Source organism: Amphiprion ocellaris, chromosome 8, assembly GCF_022539595.1.
Source record: "Amphiprion ocellaris isolate individual 3 ecotype Okinawa chromosome 8, ASM2253959v1, whole genome shotgun sequence".
Taxonomy (NCBI): Eukaryota; Metazoa; Chordata; class Actinopteri; family Pomacentridae; genus Amphiprion; species Amphiprion ocellaris.
This window is the reverse complement of record NC_072773.1, coordinates 4438261-4456489: the sequence shown is the minus strand read 5'-3', so window position 1 is coordinate 4456489 and position 18229 is coordinate 4438261. Positions and strand designations below refer to the sequence as shown.

General features: G+C 37.7%; 1 protein-coding gene across 1 annotated transcript in view; it reads right to left on the bottom strand.

Annotated features, from left to right (window-relative positions):
* Window positions 1–18229, bottom strand: part of LOC111579966 (kelch domain-containing protein 8B) — a 269839-nt gene that overhangs the window by 11996 nt on the left and 239614 nt on the right. Inside the window, exon 5 of the mRNA XM_023287512.3 lies at window positions 15856–15957. Within this exon, the coding sequence (XP_023143280.2) occupies window positions 15856–15957 (102 nt within the window). The remainder of the gene's footprint in view (window positions 1–15855; window positions 15958–18229) is intronic.

The following is an 18229-nucleotide window of genomic DNA, read 5'->3' as shown; positions in this document are numbered from 1 at the left end:
ATATGATCACCTGAAATCAGCTTTTCACCCAAATACTTAAGAAATATCTACATTTTAGAGCCACTCAAATCAGTATTTTTATCTAGAAGTGAACAGAAACATGAATTCTCCTCAGCATTCACAATAACGACGCTGCAGTTGTTGTTTTTGTTGCATATTTCTCTCCAAAGAGAATAAAACTATTTTCGGGGCGTATTTGTGGAAACATTATTTGCAGCCTCTGGGTTTGTGTTTCCCACGGCGACGGCCGACTGACATCGGCACCACCGGGATCCGTTCTGTCAGAAACCGTGTTTGTTCCACCGCCGACTGGAGAGCATCAAAGAACCGAGAACGTTCCCAGAACACATCCGGACTCTTTCCCCAACATTTAAATCACCACGGGTCCCTTTGTGATGCAGAATATTTGGAATTACCGAAGTAGCACCAAACTGTCAAACTCACAACCCTGCTAGAATGTTCTGAGAAAGTTCTGCAATGTTCTAGTGGTGTTTTCATCTGGAAAAAATTTCTTGTAGTTCCCAGAATGTTCTCCTTAAAGGCAGATAAAGTTCCCTAAAGACACTGTAAAAATGTTCTGAAAATATTTCCCAAATCTTGCAACGAGAACATCCTTCCCTTGTTATCACTGTGGGAACGTTGTAGAGGAGAACGTTCTCAACAGCAACATCCTCAGAACATTGCAAGTAAAATGTTCCACCTTTTTTAATATTTTAAATTACAGGAACGTTTTATAAAAAAAAATATTCTGTCTTCTGAGGCCTTGATAACATCTGGAGAACATTTTCTGAATATTGGTTTGAGAACGCTCTTCTTTTGTTGTCATGTAACATTGTGGGAACGTTTTATAAAAGAACCTTCTTAACGTTCTCTGTTGCACTTTGTTATTGTTCTGAGAAAGTTCTGCAAAGTTCTAGTAATGAACGCTAGTAACACTGAAAGTTTTCTTTTAGTTCTTGAAATCTTCGTCCTAAAGGCACATAAAGTTCTCTGAAGATGCTCTAAAAATGTTCTTAAAGTATTTTCCAAATGTTGCATTGAGAACGTCCTTCCTTTTCAACAGCAACATCCCCAAAACATCCTCAGAACATTGCAGGTAAAATGTTCCACCTTTGTTAATGTTTTAAATTACAGGAACGTTTTATAAAAACATATTCTGTCTTCTGAGGCCTCGATAACAACTGAAAAACACTTTCTGAATTATGTTCTGAGAATGTTCTTCTTTTATTATCATGGAACATAATCTGACAACATCCTCCAAACATCCTCTGAATTTTAAAACGTTCTGTCTTAGTTCACTTTTAACCTCACAGGAACATTATTAGAAATGATAAATATCTTGAAAACGTTCTTTGAACATCAGATTAAATGTTTTCTTTCAAACATTATTAGAACTTGTAGGTAATGTCAGCTAATGCTGAGGGAATGTTTATGTTCTAGAAACATTCTGCAAAGTTCTAGTAATGTTTTCGTCTCAAACTTTTTAGTTCCCAGAATGCACTCATTGAAGGCTGATAAAGTTCCCTAAAGACACTCTGAAATGTTCTTGAAACATTTTCCAAATGTTGCATTGAGAACGTCCTTCCTTTGTTGTCATTGTGGGAATGTTTTATAGAAGAACGTTCTCAGGAGTAATTAAAAGGGCTTTTTTCTTGCTAGGTTCCTTCCTGGATGTTAGCTTAATGTGAAATCTGGCTGTCGGTTGGATTTCTGCTCTTTCACACCGTTTAAAAACAAGAAGAACAGAAGACTGAGATTCATTTAAATGCAAATGCAGGTTCTTTATTTCATGTTTGTGGCCGGATGCAGAGAGCCGACGCCGCATTACAATATCTGAGCTTTAATTCTTCCTCTTCGTCTCCCCTCTGATCTTCCCGTTGCCTTTTTGTCTTCCTCCTCTTTCGCTTCCACTTCAGATGCAAACCGTCATTAAACATCAGGCGGCGCTGAGTTGTCGCCGTTACCATGGCGACGCACATCACAGCGAGCCCCCCGACTGACCGACGGCTGTCCGTCTGAGAAGCGCCGCTATCTCCGTTTTGTTGGAAGAACAAAGCGGCGCCGGTTCAAAGACCTCCTTGATCGTTGAAGACACGTGACCCAAAAACGTCCTCCTCGACGCTCAAAGGCTTTGATTCCCGACCCTCAGACGTCAGTTCAGCGGCAGCTTGTCCTCCCGTCCACCTCGTCTTCACGGCCCTGTTTCATCTCCTTTTTCAGGTTTTCTATTTGCTATAATCTCTTCCCTCTTTCCCGCCACTTTTCGGTTCTTCAGCTTTGCCAACTTTCCTCCTTCTCAGCTCAGATTCTCTCCTGTGTCCATCAACCGCTCTTTCTTTCTTTCTTTCTTTCTTTCTTTCTTTCTTTCTTTCTTTCTTTCTTTCTTTCTCCTGTTCTTTGCCACTTCTGAAAACCGTCTCCTTCCATCCTCTTCACCTTTTATTCCTGCACACATCGCTTATATTCTCTGCTGTTGAATTAAACTGCTTTTTCAACTCCAACGCAGCGACATCAAAACTGACCTTCGGTGCTGAAAGAATCTCGACTCTTGACGTAAATTATTACTTTCAAGATCTTTCACCATGTTTCTCTGAAGGCTGGAGTCTCTGTTGGCAGCACACAGCCGTGAATGTAGCTTTAGATTACTGAAAAACTACAAGACAGAGTCCATCATTTAAATACTGAGAGCAGCATATTGGATAACAGGTACGATTGCAGTCATGTTGGTGTTTTTTTGCCAAAACGACAAAGAGAAAATAGTTTTTAGAGAGGATCTTATTGGACGCAGAGCCGTAGCTTGCCATTAGGCAAGGCAGGCAATTGCTTGGGGCCCCCTAGCTAGGAAGGGCCCCAAGTGGGCCAACAGAATTGACACAAACAGCGACAGAATACATTCACTAGACAGCTGCAGTTACAAGGTGCAATGACAACCGCCCGTCGCAGAGCCCCTGAAGGGGCCCCCTCTGCCGTGAGTCAAACTCGCCCCTCCCTCACCTCCTTCTCTCTGTCAGACAGAGGGAGAGGGGGAGAGAGAGGTGCCCACAGCGTGTGCAGCGTGCTCTTCAGTAAATAAAAACATTTTTTATTTTATTTGATTATGTGGTTTGCTTTTATTGTTGTGGTGTTTATAGTTTTTTTTAATAGTTTTTCTTTTCTAAAAGCATTTTAAAAACTGTGACACTTTACAAACAAACATATATTTATTTATCTTGTTCTTATTCTTGTTGAATTTGCCAGGGTACTAGATTTTCAATGTCATTGTCTTAATCACTTAATGTTTACACTCAATGTTTACATTTTTTGAGTACATGCTAAAATAAAAACTACATGCATATAACAACTTCTTTGACCTGTGGCAATTCCTTATAATGGCAAAGTATAATTTATTACACCCCATATTTCCATCAGTACTTCAGAGGGCCCCCTGTTACTTTTTGCTTGGGGCCCCAGGGAACCCTTGCTACGGCACTGACTGGACGTGAACTCTTTTATGATATTTTAGGACATTTTACAGTGGAGGAAAAAAAAGCCAGAAAACAAATTTTTCATCCAAAGGTGAGCATGAAAAAGTTAAAAAGAAATAATAAATAATTATGCTTAGAAATCCTTGTCCTGATTTTGCAACAACAACCTCTAACATCAATGTTTTCTTTTCTTCTGTATTTGTAATCTGGCACCAAAACCCATTTAAATTTACATGGATTGCATGTTCTGTATTTTTCTGTCTTTCATTATTGCTGCTGTCACTATTTTGGCAGTGAAATCTGAAAAGCCAGATTATATCTTGTCATTTACCTGTTGATTTGGGGCAATTTACATGGATGAAAAGCTAAAGGATGGCCAAACTATTATCATTTATCTAGAGGTAGATGGGAAAAAGATTTTAAAAAGTAGAGAAATAGACAAGAATGTCATATTCGCTTCAACATCAAAACAAATGAAGTGATATATTATTGTGTTTAGACATGTTTATAAATCCTCCCGATTTTGTAGCTCTAATGTCGATAATCTATATTTTCCCTTTTCTATATTTAAAATCTGGCAATAAAACCAGTTAAATTTACATATTTTGCATGTTATGTACACAACTTCAATTCACCTTTATTTATATGGTGCCAATTATAGGTCAAATTGTCTCAAGACAACTGTTCCAAAGTTTGGGGTCACTTAGAAATGTCCTTATTTTTGAAAGAAAAATAGTTATTTTTTGCCATGAAGATAACATTAAATGAATGATAAATCCAGTCTAGACATTGTTAATGTGGTAAATGACTATTGTAGCTGGAAACAGCTGATTTTTAATGGAATATCTCCATAGAGGTACAGAGGAACATTTCCAGCAACCATCACTCCTGTGTTCTAATGCTACATTGTGTTAGCTAATGGTGTTGAAAGGCTCATTGATGATTAGAAAACCCTTGTGCAGTTATGTTAGCACATGGAGAAAAGTGGGAGTTTTCATAGTATACATGGAATTGCCTGGGAGACCCCAAACTTTTGAACAGTAGTGTGTCTCAACAACTATCCACCTCATCTGTTTCATGCTGCTTTTCTATTAATCAAAGATCTTGTTTGAAGGGATCCCATGAAATTGGGATTCATCAATGAACATACTTAAATACGACCATGGAATACACTTTGCATTTTGGAATTTTGGGGTTTTGTAGCACATGATATGGGGTTATCTATCTATCTATCTATCTGTCTATCTATCTATCTATCTATCTATCTATCTATCTATCTATCTATCTATCTGTCTATCTATCTATCTATCTATCTATCTATCTATCTATCTATCTATCTATCTATCTATCTATCTATCTAGTGTATTTTTCTGTCTTTCATTATTGCTGCTGAATAACTGTTTGGGCACTGAGAGCTGAAAAACCAGATCATATTCTAACTTTTATCTGCTGTTTGGGGACAATTCACATTGTGTGAGGACCAGGTGGGCTACAGTACCTAAAACTAGAAAAGCATTCAGTGAGCGCAGTACTCCTCAAACTCGGTGGATTTGTAGTAGAATCACAGTCATGTGATCTTCAGCAGGCAGCTGACGTAGTGTCCATTTGTTGTCATGGTTACAGTGACGCCATGCTGCTATCTGGCAATGATACAGAAATCTTTAACAGATCCATGGATCCAGACTATAAGCCGCATCACTGCCAAAATCTGATCACTTGGTCCTTGTGTCATTTCTGACCTTCCCTGAAAATTTCATCCAAATCTGTTTATGAGTAATGTTGCTAACAGACAGACAGACAAATCAACGCTGATCATCACATAACCTCCACTGCCTTCCTTGGCAGAGTAATAATGAACATTTAAAATGAGAAAAGAAACTTAATGTCTGTTTTCTTTCTCTATAATCTACATATTCTGTCTTTTTTAATATGTATGGTTTGCTGTGTTTCATAGCTTTTTTCTGCATTTGTCACTTTGAATACTGTGTAATCACAGCTAACTACAACTGCAACATTTCTCTGCCAATTAACTGGAAACCTCCCTAAAACCTGCTTGTGTAATCCACTTTAAAGTATATCTATCTTAAAATACAGTCATATTCACCATTTCACGCATCACATGAGGCTTAAATCAGCTTTATCTTTGCTCCATCTTTTGTATTTGCTGCTCCAGCCTACGTTTATTTTCTCCTCTTTCCATCTGTTTTTCACCATCATCCTCCCTAAAGTGCTGATTTCCATCTTTACTGTTCACCTGCTTCTGACCTCCTGTTGCTTCTGACTTCACACAGACAATAGTCCAGCGCTTCAGGTCAAACCAGAGCTGTAAACAGTGTCATTACAGGCGCTGCTGCTTCCAGCACTTAGCATGTGTTAGCAGGAAACTCACAGCTCTCCCCCCTGACCTCCTCTTCCGTGGTTCTGTATAACTAAAAGAAATGGTCGCAGTGCTGTTTAACATAATGATTCACCACAAAACGGCAGGAGATACCACCCAGCTGCTGGTTAGGGGGACAGTGTGGATCATACTGAGCCTCAGCATGGTTCAGAACATTCAGAACCATCTGGATAATGTTTGTGGATCAACAGTCGGACTCAGAGATGCTTCACAGAAAAGCTGAAGATCTTGTTGTGGACAATCTGTAGCAAAAACGGCCGCAATGCGACAGTGTTTGGCTTTGTAATTTCTTAAAGAATAAAATGTCTCATGGTCCACAGGGGAGTTTTTTCTAGCATGGAAATGCCCCGTGTCACTAGTGGGCCGCTAGGTGGTCACATGACAGCCCTTCAGACCTTCAGTCCAGTAGAAACCTCGGACCAACATGTTGGCTCGGTCGCAAACTTTCTCTTTTATTACGAAAACGGTTCAGTGAGAAATAAGCTGCTGAATCTGTAGGGAATAAAACACTGTGCTGCAAGTTAATAAAGACTGGTTTAACAAGGCAGATTTCAAATCTCACTTTTAATAAAAGTTATTTTTACCTTTGAAGTCTGACTTTTTACCATGAATTCAACTAAACTCAAATATAAACGTCCTCTAACTTCTCTCAGACACAAACTACTTATTCTGTTAGAATGCTTCATAGGTTACTACCACACTAAAACCAGTCTTAAAGCTAAAGACACACCTCTTATTTTGAACAATTGTTCCAAACATGGTGGGTAAGGGGCTGCTTTTAGGTTTTGGACATTGGAAATACTGTGTTGAACTATAAATCAACAACATCTAATCATGTCTTCTGTGTTTCATCGGCCTTTCGTGATGTGATTCATGGAAAACTGCATCTGTGTTGTGAAGTAGCCTCGACGTGACCAATGGTTCGGTGTCACTTTGCAACAACACAGAAATGCAGATTTACTGAAAGGTTTGCTACAAATACGACATGTTAAAATACATGGATTTACTTGCTGAGTTGTTGCTTTTTGAGATAAACCGCTTTAAGTTTATATGTATTTCTGTCTCTGTCACTGTAGTATTTTTGCTTGCTGTTTAGGCTTCTTTAAATAATATAATCCAGTGTAATAGGCTTAAAAAGGTGCATGAGGGAGAAGTTAATGTTAAAAGCGCCAAGTCACAGATGCAGAAAATACACGCATGAACGGATGAAGTTCAGAGAAAATGTTCATTTGCAAGCTGATTACGTGAGCTGCGTGAGATGAGACATTCGGAAGTGCTGAATCTGGGGTTGTGTGCTCACAAATACAAACGATCTGATAATGAAGTGACACGGATGAGCAAATAATTGCATCCCGAGTCAGTCTGCTGTGATGAGTCGCGTCTAATTCCAATCTACGTGCAGATATATCAAGTTGTCAGGCAAAGTCAGGCTTTAAACGCAGGGAGGAGGCACAAAAATGACTCAAAAAATGGACAGAGGTGGTGAAGAGTAATTTCAGTGTCACACTAAGTGGAGCAAAATACATATAAAACAAAAACACACTGATGGTTCTTCTTCATGTGCTTCAGATTTTTTGTCTGGTTTTACATTTTAAACAAGAAAGCTTAAGTACTGGTGATGATAAACAAGTACGAGTTACAATATCATTGAATTTATAATGCCATATACTGCATTAGTAACCAAAAAAGAACCTTTAATAATAGAAGTAATGTCCCTACAACCATCTGTAAGAAAAAGAGCATCCTAATTTACACTCTCCTAGTTGTATTTATTTCATTTTTATGATGATAAGTGTACTTACTTTAGCTTTCTTCTGCAATAGAGACCTGATAACAAACTGCACTGTACATAATATTTATACTGACAATTCAGTTAAACAAACAAAACACTGACGAGTACAATTTTGGTAAATAGAGCTTTGAATTTTTCTTAAATTCAATTTTGTCTTATAGTTTAGTTGAGTTGTGGGTGCAAATTACTCTAAACCAGTCTTTTCCAGCTCAGAGCTGGCGTGGCTAACTTGCCCTGTGTTAGCATTTAGCATTAGCATAAGCCTCATTCTTAAGTAGACACTGGCAGAGTTATGTCTCAGTCATTTTGAGGTAGGCAAAGTTTATTTCCATGGAAAAAAATTTCTAACCTTTTTGACGCACCATACAAGATGAAGATGGTGTCATCTGCATAGAAACAGACAATGCAATGCTTATTCATTTTTGTCTTATAATTCAATTGAGTTGTGGGTGTAAATTACTCTAAGCCAGTATTTTCCAGTGCAGAGTTGGCATGGCTAACTTGTCCTCTGTTTGCATTTAGCATTAGCATGAGTCGTATTCTTAGGTAAACACTGGCAGAGCTACATCTAAGTCATTTTAATTCAGGAAACGTTTATTTCCATTGAAAAAATTGCTAACTTTTTCAATGCACCATACAAGATTGTATCATCAGCATAGAAACGGACAACATAATGCTTATTTGGAAAATAAGTTTTGTATAGAGAATATCTCACAGGGTTTGTTACTGAGCACTGTCAAACATCTAGGAAAGCAGCTTATTATTTAAAAAAAAAATACCTTGGACACGTCATAGTCAGTTGAGTGTATTTCTAATCTGCATATGAACCCAAAACTCACCAGCTAGTTTTTAAGGCATGCTATCTCAAAAAAACATAACAAAGTGACACCAGTTATGACTCAGAAACATTAAAAGCATTAAGAAATTTTCGACAGTTTCTGAACTAATGATGTGTAACTTTTTTGTTTTGTTGGGAAAATGAACCAAATTTGAGCCTAAAATCCTGATATTTCATCGAAACCACTTTATTCCACATGGCTCACTTAAAAATTCACCAAAAATAAATGGTGCTAACTAGCATGTGTAAAAAATAAATAAAATCTTAAAATTATGCATTTCTCAGCACAACTAAGAAACTAAGACTGACTCATCCATTACCAAAAATCTAGTGACAAAAAGTCGAGTTTTTTAGGTTGAACTGCAGGCAGTGTTTACACAAAGCAAAGAGGAGAAAAGTATGGAAATAAATAAAAAAAATTAACAAGTAAAATATCTATAATTTGCAGAAACAAAACATTTTTTCCAGTTCTGGTAACACCTGAAAAATAATGTTTGTTTCAGGTTTTTTTTCAACCTACGAATAAACTATCAATGGAATTCACATTTTTTTTCATATTTCTGTCATTATAACTGCATCATACTGCACAGAAGACATTTATTAGCTCTCATTCCTTCTAGCCCTGGTTGTTTTGTTTCCATAGAAGTGCAGGACTTTATATCGCAGTAAAAACATTTAGCCCATAGTGAGTAAAAATGGTGGCAGGAGCAAAAAAGAAAATCCCACCCAGGAGCTGCATCGTGTTTCGAGGGTTAAATCTTAATCATCCTCTATTCAGACCATTCCAGCACTGTATAAATCATTTGAACGCTGCATCGTGGACTACCCTTGTGGATCTTGTATTCCCCTAGTCAACATTGCAGCACATGGGAAATGTGCCACAAACCAGGGATGACTCACAAACCCAAAAATATCACAACGGATTAGACGGCGAGCCAAACTCACAGCTGACACTCACACAGAGAAAAATATAACATATCTGCTTCTCGTCCATCACCCTCTCCTCCACTCTGTCATTTCCACATTAGTGAAAACACAGACACACATCCATTTTGCTTCAGCGTGTCATTCAGTCTCCGGCTGGGTTTTCTAACCGCCTCAGCAGGACCAGATCGACGCTTTCTTCTCCTTGTCACAGCTGCAGACCAGATTATTGAGTAGCGGGAACAAGCATTAAGGCTGCAGGGGAATGTGGTGAAAGTGTCAATGAGAAATCATAGAACGCTGTAGACACCACTCCAACACCGCTAATGCACTTTACCGTACCTTATTTCAGTTAAACCTGTGTGGACCTTAAATTCCACCTTCTACACTTGTTTATGATGCATGATTAGTCTGTCTTATGTCACATCAGTCTGTAGTTTGCAGTGACTCCTAGAGCTCTGAATGTTCTGTGATGGAATCCTTGAAACACGTGAATCTTTGTCACAATAAACATCATGAATTTTAATAATTAACTTACGGAAAAATGACCAAATCTGTTGGGTCAGATTGGTAATGGAGAAAACTGTGTCAATTGACATGGTCTTAGTGGCCTTGCAACGTCTCCTGAGTGATTATGATCAACTACAGCTGCTGACTCCTCTGATCCAGTTTAAGTAGAACCCATTAGATCCATTCATTAGACTCAAACACTACAGTGGGAAAGTCTGAGGAGCTCAGCAAAGATCTGAAGAAGCAAATCATTGACTTGAACAAGTCAGAAAGTCACTTGGAGCCATTTCAAAGTTGCTGAAGATTCAAAATCATCAATTTGTAAGAATAAAGTTCATGTTCCAGTTGTGTTACTGTGACCATCAGAAAGAAAACACAAACTATCACAAGCTGCTGAGAGACCATTGGTCAGGATGGTCGTCAACTGACTGCTTTCTAGAAGAGCTTCTGGACTGGTTTCAGACTGTATGTTGGACTGCCTCTGGACTTTCTTGAGACTGGTTTATGTTTGGTTACAGTCTTGGTTCTCCTGGCTTTGGATGTGATTTAAAGTTGGTGTAGGATTTATTTCACACTGAATCTGGTCCTGGCTGAGGCCTGGTTGTAGATTGTCTTGAGTGGGTCTCAGACTTTTTTAGGAGTAGTTTCGGTTTGGTTTTGGTCCAGATTTTGTACAGGTTTTTGACTTTATTAGGACTGGTTTTGAACATTTCTAAAACTGGTTTCAGTTTTGGTTTTGGACTGGGCTCAGAATGTATTCTGACTGGTTTTGACCATTTTTTGGACTGTTCAGTTTTAATTATGGTCCTGGTTTTACAGCTTTTTAGGACTGGTTTAGGACTATCTTAGTCGGGTGTCAGGCTTTTTTTTTTTAACTCCAAGAACACTAAATCTACCATCAAGCATGGTGGTGGCAGTATCATGCTCTATGGAACTGGAGCTTTACACAAAGTAAATGGAATAAAGAAGAAGGAGGATGAAAACCCAAAATCATCAGCAGAAGGTTGATCTTGGACACAGCTGGATGTTTCAACAAGAGAAGGAGTCCAAACACACATGAGACATGGTAAAGAAATGGTTCCAGTAGGCTGGAATGAAGGATTTAGACTGGTCTCCCCAAAGTCCTGACTTTTATCCATCAAGAATTCTCTGGACTTTTGTTTAGCAGCACAAATTCTGTCCAGAGGAGTCAAAGATACAAACAGAAGCTTGTAGACGGAAACCAAAAGTGACTAGTTGAGGTGAAAATGGACATTTAACCACATACGAAAAATGCTGTATGTATATTTTTGACCCAGCAAATTTTGTCAGAAGACGTTTAATAAATCTATGAAAAAAACAAAATGCATGTCTGTTATTTGTGATAAAGATTCATGTGTTTCCATGATTCCACAATAACATTAAGAGTTATAGGAGTCATTGGAAACTCAAGACTGACGTCTTTTTCAAGAAGAACTTAGCAAAAACCGCAAATATTCTCAGAAATGGTATCCTCTTTCCTTTAATATGTCAACATTTTAGGCTGGGATGATTTATAAATGACAGAATTCCACATACGGTAAATTTAATGGAGCTGTAAAAGTAAAATGACTCAACCTGCTTTTCACGCTGCATGATCTTGTTCACTGTGTGTACGTTCCTGACAGAATAAATGGGTTTTGCGCGTCAATAAATTTCGCTTTACAACTTTGGGGTTTTACAGCAGTTTGTGTGTTTAATCTTGCTGATGCATGCAGCTGCACAGAAAACAGAGTCAATATCTGCTTAACAAGCATGTCATCGAGGAAAAGAAATAAATAAATAAGGCTGGTCTCTGATTAATTTGTAGCGTTGCTCACCTCGCACTGTATTTACTTTAACAGATGCAGCTCAGTCAAGGAGAAAATGGAAAGTTAATGGAAAATTAATTTGCTCGTGTGTGTGTGTTGGTGATAAATGAGCCTTGTGCTGTTTGATTTGCTGTTAGTACTGAGGTCTGCACTGACAAACTGGAAGCAGATTTGAGCAGCTGTAAGTCTTAGTAATTAAGTTAATAAATAAGTACACTTAATAAAGAGGATTTTGGCATTTGTTGCCATAGATTATAATAAGAATAATAATAGAGTTTTTATATATATGCAACTTGCTTTCTAATAAAAACAAGCAATAAGAACTGGAACTCTAGATATTAACAAGATGAAATCATTAAAATAAACACATTCGGTTGGTAATGAGAAGTGGTTTAAATTATAATGCTGTTCTTTAGCGATGTTCTGTCAGAGGACCTGAATCAACACCTGATAGGAGTTACCAGACTGCAGATGTGAGCTGGATCCAGAACATTTATGGCTGTTAAAACAAGTAATAAAACCTTAAAAACCAACTTTAAAACCCATGGATACTTGGTGTAATGTGGTCGTCTCTCTTAGTACTTGTTAAAAACTTGGCAGCAACATTTGTACTGGCTGCTGGGTAAAATGTCTGGAAGGCAGAAAAGCAGGAATGACCTTTTCTGAATCTTCAGCCATCCCGTTTATATCTGCCAGCATTTCAGCAGGTAAATGATGGTATTTATATCTATATACACTGCCTGTCCAAAAAACAAAGTTGCACACTCTAATACTTTATAGGACCATTTTTAGCTCTGAGAACGACATACATTCACTGTGGCATCGTTTCAATAAGCTTCTGCAATGTCACAGCATTTATTTCTGTCCAGAGTTGGATTAATTTTCTACCAAGATCTTATATTGATGATGGGAGAGTCGGACTGCTGCTCAAAGTCTTCTCCAGAACATCCCAAAGATTCTCAGTGGGGCTGAGGTCTGGACTCTGTGGAGGTTAATCCATCTCATGCTCCCTGATCCACTCATTCTCAATGTGAGCCCATGAATCCTGGCATCGTCATCTTGGAACATGTCCATGAACATCAGGGAAGAAAAACTCCATTGATGGAAAGACCTGGTCATTCAGTATCTTCAGGTATCAGCTGACCTCATTCTTTGGGAACATAATGTTGCTGAACCTGACCAACCCCAGATCATAACTCTAACCCCCACAGGCTGGTAGACACTAGACATGATGAGGGCATCACTTCATCTGCCTCTCTTCTTACCCTGATGCCCCCATCACTCTGGAACAGGGTAAATCTGGACTCATCAGATCACATGACCTTCTTTCATTGATCCAGAGTCCAATCTTTATGCTCCATAGCAAACTGAAGCCTTTTTTCTGATTATCCTCACTGATCAGTGGTTTTCTTAGAGCTACAGCTGTTTAGTCCCAATCCTTTGAGTTCCCTTGACATTATCCATGTGGAAATGTTCTTACTTTCACTATTAAACATAGTCATGAGTTCTACTGTTGATTTCCTATGATCATCAGAGTTTGTTCTGACCACATTTGTTCCTCAGAGATGATGGTTCTCCACTATCCTTCAGGTTTTAATAATGCGTTGGACGGTTCTTAACCTGATTTTAATAGCTTCATCTCCTTTGTTGTTTTCTTTGCTTGATGCAGGCCAATAATTTGACCCTTCTGAGACAGATTAACATCCTTTCCACAACCACAACCATGTCTTCCAACATGGTTGTTTATGAATGAGAAGCTCCTCACTGCATCAGCTAGAGTTAAATGAGTTGTTGCAGCTGAAACATATTCATCACTGCAGTAATTATCCAGTGGAAGGCTGTAATTTATTTACTTAGTTAAATCCAAGTGGCAACTTTTTTTTTTGGACAAGCAGTGTATATATGTGTGTGTGGAAAAAGAACGTTTTTGATGCGTACTATGTTGTAGCAGCAATTTGAGTTAAAAGTTAAATGCCGAAACCACCAATCGTTTCTACCTCTGTGGAAGTCTGTGTGAATGCTAAACATTAAATAATATGCATATACTTTTTACCTTTTGGATATAAAAAAATCAATCATGTTGACTTGTTTGAAATCTGTGTGAAATTTTGTCATAATAACTAATAATTCTTGAGTTGTTAAATAAAAACATGTTTTTTTTCAGGTCACACTGACTTTTGACTGCCAATCATCCTCAGATTTAAGTGGAGGTTTGTGCCAGATGTGATGAAATGCCCTCCAGGTGTTCCTGAGATATCACGGTCAGGACAATGGGATGGATGTACAAGCATCTGGACAACTCGAAAACATAAAGCCTCTGGTTTTAAGATTCTTGCTGACACCTAAAAATGAACCAACAAACCTTTATGAGCTCTGACATGTCATGTTTAATTAAACCTGTGAGTCCGAGGGTAGCTTCACTACGTATCTTTTATCTTGGTTGCAGTAAAGGCTAGTCATCCATTCTGCAGCTGTTTTGTTTTTTGTTTTAGAACAGCCTAGTCCATGCAGATCTTCCATCATGTTATGTAGTAGCACTTGCAGATTTATTACATAAGCCCTTAAATTCAGAAAAACAAATATTTCGTTTTGTTTTAACGTGTATCTCACCATGCAACACTAGCAGTCCAGATATCTTTTCATAAATGTGTCGGGGAGTTTATCAGAAATCTGGCAATAACAAAACCATAATGATGGGATACTTTCTGACTTATAAGATAGGAAAAATATGTACTTAGTGCTAAATGGAAATACCTGTCATTGTTTTATAGTGCTGTGCTCATATTTTAGCCACAACCTTTAAATCATAGTGTATGTTAGAGATGATACAGAAATTTGCTGTAATGTCAAACTGGATTAGTATTTGGTGCACAGAAAACCACTCTGCAGCAGTTTGACTTGTCTTCATAACATCATTACTTTGGTATTTATAAATATGTAAAAATCTCTCCTTCTTGTAATATGTTTTGAATCTGCAATGATTTCATTACATAGATATCATCAACATATCTAAATATTCACTGAACTATGCAGTGACAACTTCATTCAAACAAGATTAATGGGTGTGGATATGAATGCAGAGCTGCATACTGATTAAATTCTATGTAAATTCAAGATCATTTTTGTTTTTGACACTTCGTAATATGGACAAGGAAGTATGACTGTTGGAAAGGTCGAGTCGTGCAATTTGACTTGAATTTCATTTGCTTACATCTCACTGCGATAATAATAAATTCAGCTGAGGACAAGGGATTTAAATTTAGAAAGAGTGTCTGTGGAAGGATGCCCAGTAGAAAAATAAACCTATGCAAATAAGAGAAAAAAAAACTGAAGAGCTTAATTTCAGTAAAATTCACAACCCATTTCTTTTTGTCAAGCAGAAGAACATATTGTTACTCATTTACACTGTTCTGAGTATTCTGCACTAAATCCGTCACTTTATCTCATGGTCATGTTTACATTTCACTCAGTTCTGCTGTTCTTAGTTCTTAGTTGTTGCTCGGCTCTAATTTTGCTTCCTTTGTTCTTTTTTGCCCTTTAATATCTTATTTTCTAAGTGTTTATTTAATGTCTATTGTTGCACGAAGAGAGAGTAACGAAATTTCGATTCTTGGTATGTCATGTACATATTGAAGACCTGACAATAAAGCTGACTTTGACTTTGATATTGACTCAGTCCAGCTTTAGTCAAGAACATTGCATTAAATACTTCACTTGGGCATGCAAATGGATTCTGTAGTTTAATGCTAATGTTGGCTTCGTCACCTGTACTAAAGGATCTGAACCCAAAGTATTCCCGAACAGGGAAACCAGTTTTCCCACCAGCAATCATCAACTGTATCAGCTCGGCTGCCTGCCCATTCTAACAGATACTGGTATCATGACTCACAATGTCTCATGTTAATATAGCGTTTGTGTGACACTTAATGTAAAAGCAATGCTGGATAAATACGCAATGCATCTATAAAACACTGGAAATCCCTCAGCAGAACAACCTGTTGCTATGTTTTGCTGTCTTAGGTCAAAGCAGAATGCAGTATTTAACCAAATGGGGGGAAAAAACTACTGTAAAAGAAGAGAAAAAGAATGGAGTTACTGACCTAAACCACCAGCTACGATGACTCTCCCACCCAGACATCCTGCCACGAAGTCGGCCCTCTTCTCCCTCATCCTGGACGTTCGGGTGGGTTTGATCCAGATACCTGCAAAAGAAAGAACATGAGACACAGTTAAACACGACATAAAACTAAAGATTTTCACTGGTAAAGACCTACAAAGACACAAACATTTATTCCAAAATTTCAAGTATATGAAGAAAAAAAAGGCAAATAGAAACCACTAGTTTTGGTTATCTGGCTGCAGGAAGTTCCTCACATTTAGCACCAGGAGCATTAATAGCGCTAATGCTAATGCTAATGCTACACACTCTGTTGTCCAGTTTATCTCAGGTAATGGATGGGTTTGAGGTCCATGCAGGTCAATAGGATTCTTCTGGATTAGAGTAATGTTTATTGTCATGTTGTCGCACTGTTTTTAGGTTGAAGATTCGCCTTACAAACGTAATTTTTGATTCAATAAAATGTTGAGTAGAATCAGTGAAGAAACGTATAAAAACAATGAATTCTACATGAAGGAAACTCTTTTTGTTTCTTTTGCCACCATTATTTTCTTGCAAAAAGTGCACAAATGTACAAACTGGCCATATTCTGTATTCAAATGTTTAATTAACCCGTGTAGACCTTGAGCTATTGTCAGGGTAATTCCACTACCTTCACTTTTCAGCTCTAGTCTTGGTCAGTTTTATTTATTTTCTATACAGATCTTCCATTATTTCATATAGTCATATTTGCATATTTTATATATTAACCTTCCACTCATATTAAATTTCATTTAGCTGCTGAGGTGCAGCTAATAAGTTGTTTGGGTTTTAATGGAGCTTTTCTTTCCTCCTGGAAATAAAGAAACTCATGCAACTGCCACCATTTTCTGTACAATTAGTACAAAGTTACATGTTTTAGTTGAAGAACACCTCAGTGGAAGCTATAAAATTATTAAAAACTGCAAACCGGTACCTAACAAGTCATGCAGATTGTGCTATATCAAAGAAAAAATATTCCACTTTATGTTATTGTTATATTTTTGCATGCATCTCACCAAAAAATGTATAGTACAGATGTTTTTTTTTTTTTTTTTTAAGAACTGTCTTGGGTAACTTTCCAGGAATTAAGTAACATCAGAACCATAGTAATGGGACATTGTGTGACTTAGAAGTTAAGACAAACTTGTGCTTAATGCCAAATAGAAACTCTTCGCATTAAATTAGTTATTAGTTACACTTAATATTAATGTTCGCCTACAGTAAACCAGACCAATGTTTGACCCTCACACCTAAGAAACAAAGAGCTTCACAACTACTGAGTCATTACAATGAAAACAAATCCATTTTTTGTGTTTATTTTCCATACAAAGTGGAGATCATGTCAACTCTGCTGGAGACACATAAAGAAGTCAGCAAAGAGTCAACCAAGAATCACCAAAAAGCAGGTCTGAATGAATGAGAAGCTGCTGGAACACAGCTGTCAGTGTCCACAGGGTTTTACATCAACATGAGCTGAGAGGATCCATGAAGAAGGAAGTTCTTCCTCTAGAAGCAGAACCTTAAAGCTCCACTCAAGTCTGCTGCTGATCACATGGACAAAGAAAAGGCCTTCTGGAGGAAAGTTCTGTGGTCAAATGAAACAAAAACTGATCAGAAATATGATTGGAGGAGAGAAGGTCAGGCCTTTAACCCCAAGAACACCAAACCTACCATCCAGCATGGTGGTGGCAGTATCATGCTCTGTGGAACTGGAGCTTTACACAAAGTAAACGGAATAATGAAGGAGGATCACCTCCACATTCTTCAGGAAAACCTAAAATCATCATTCAGAAGGTTGATCTTGGACACAGCTGGATGTTTCAACAAGACAATGAGTCCAAACACACATCAGACGTGGTAAAGAAATGGTTTAATCAGGTTAGAATTAAGGTTTTAGACTGATCTCCACAAAGTCCTGACTTAAATTCATCAAGAATTCTCTGGACTTTTGTTTAACTGAACAAATTCTGTCAAGAGGAGGGTCAAAGATACAAACAGAAGCTTGTAGACGGACACTAAAAGTGACTAGATGAGGTGAAAATGGACATTTAACCACATATGAAAATTGCTGTATGCACAATTAAGCCCAAAATTATTCATACCCGTAGCAAATTTGAAATTAAAGTTACTTTTAAATATAAATAAAAGCTGAGAAATATTTTTTTCCACAATGATGCCTCTTGTACATCATCTCATTATCTTTTGGGAAACACCTGTGTCATTTCCAATAAAAAAAAAACTTGCTTGTTGAATAAAAGTAACTTTAAGTCAAAAGTTGCGAATAAAGTTGTTATGAATAATTTTGGGCTTGATTGTATATTTTTGACCCAGCAGAC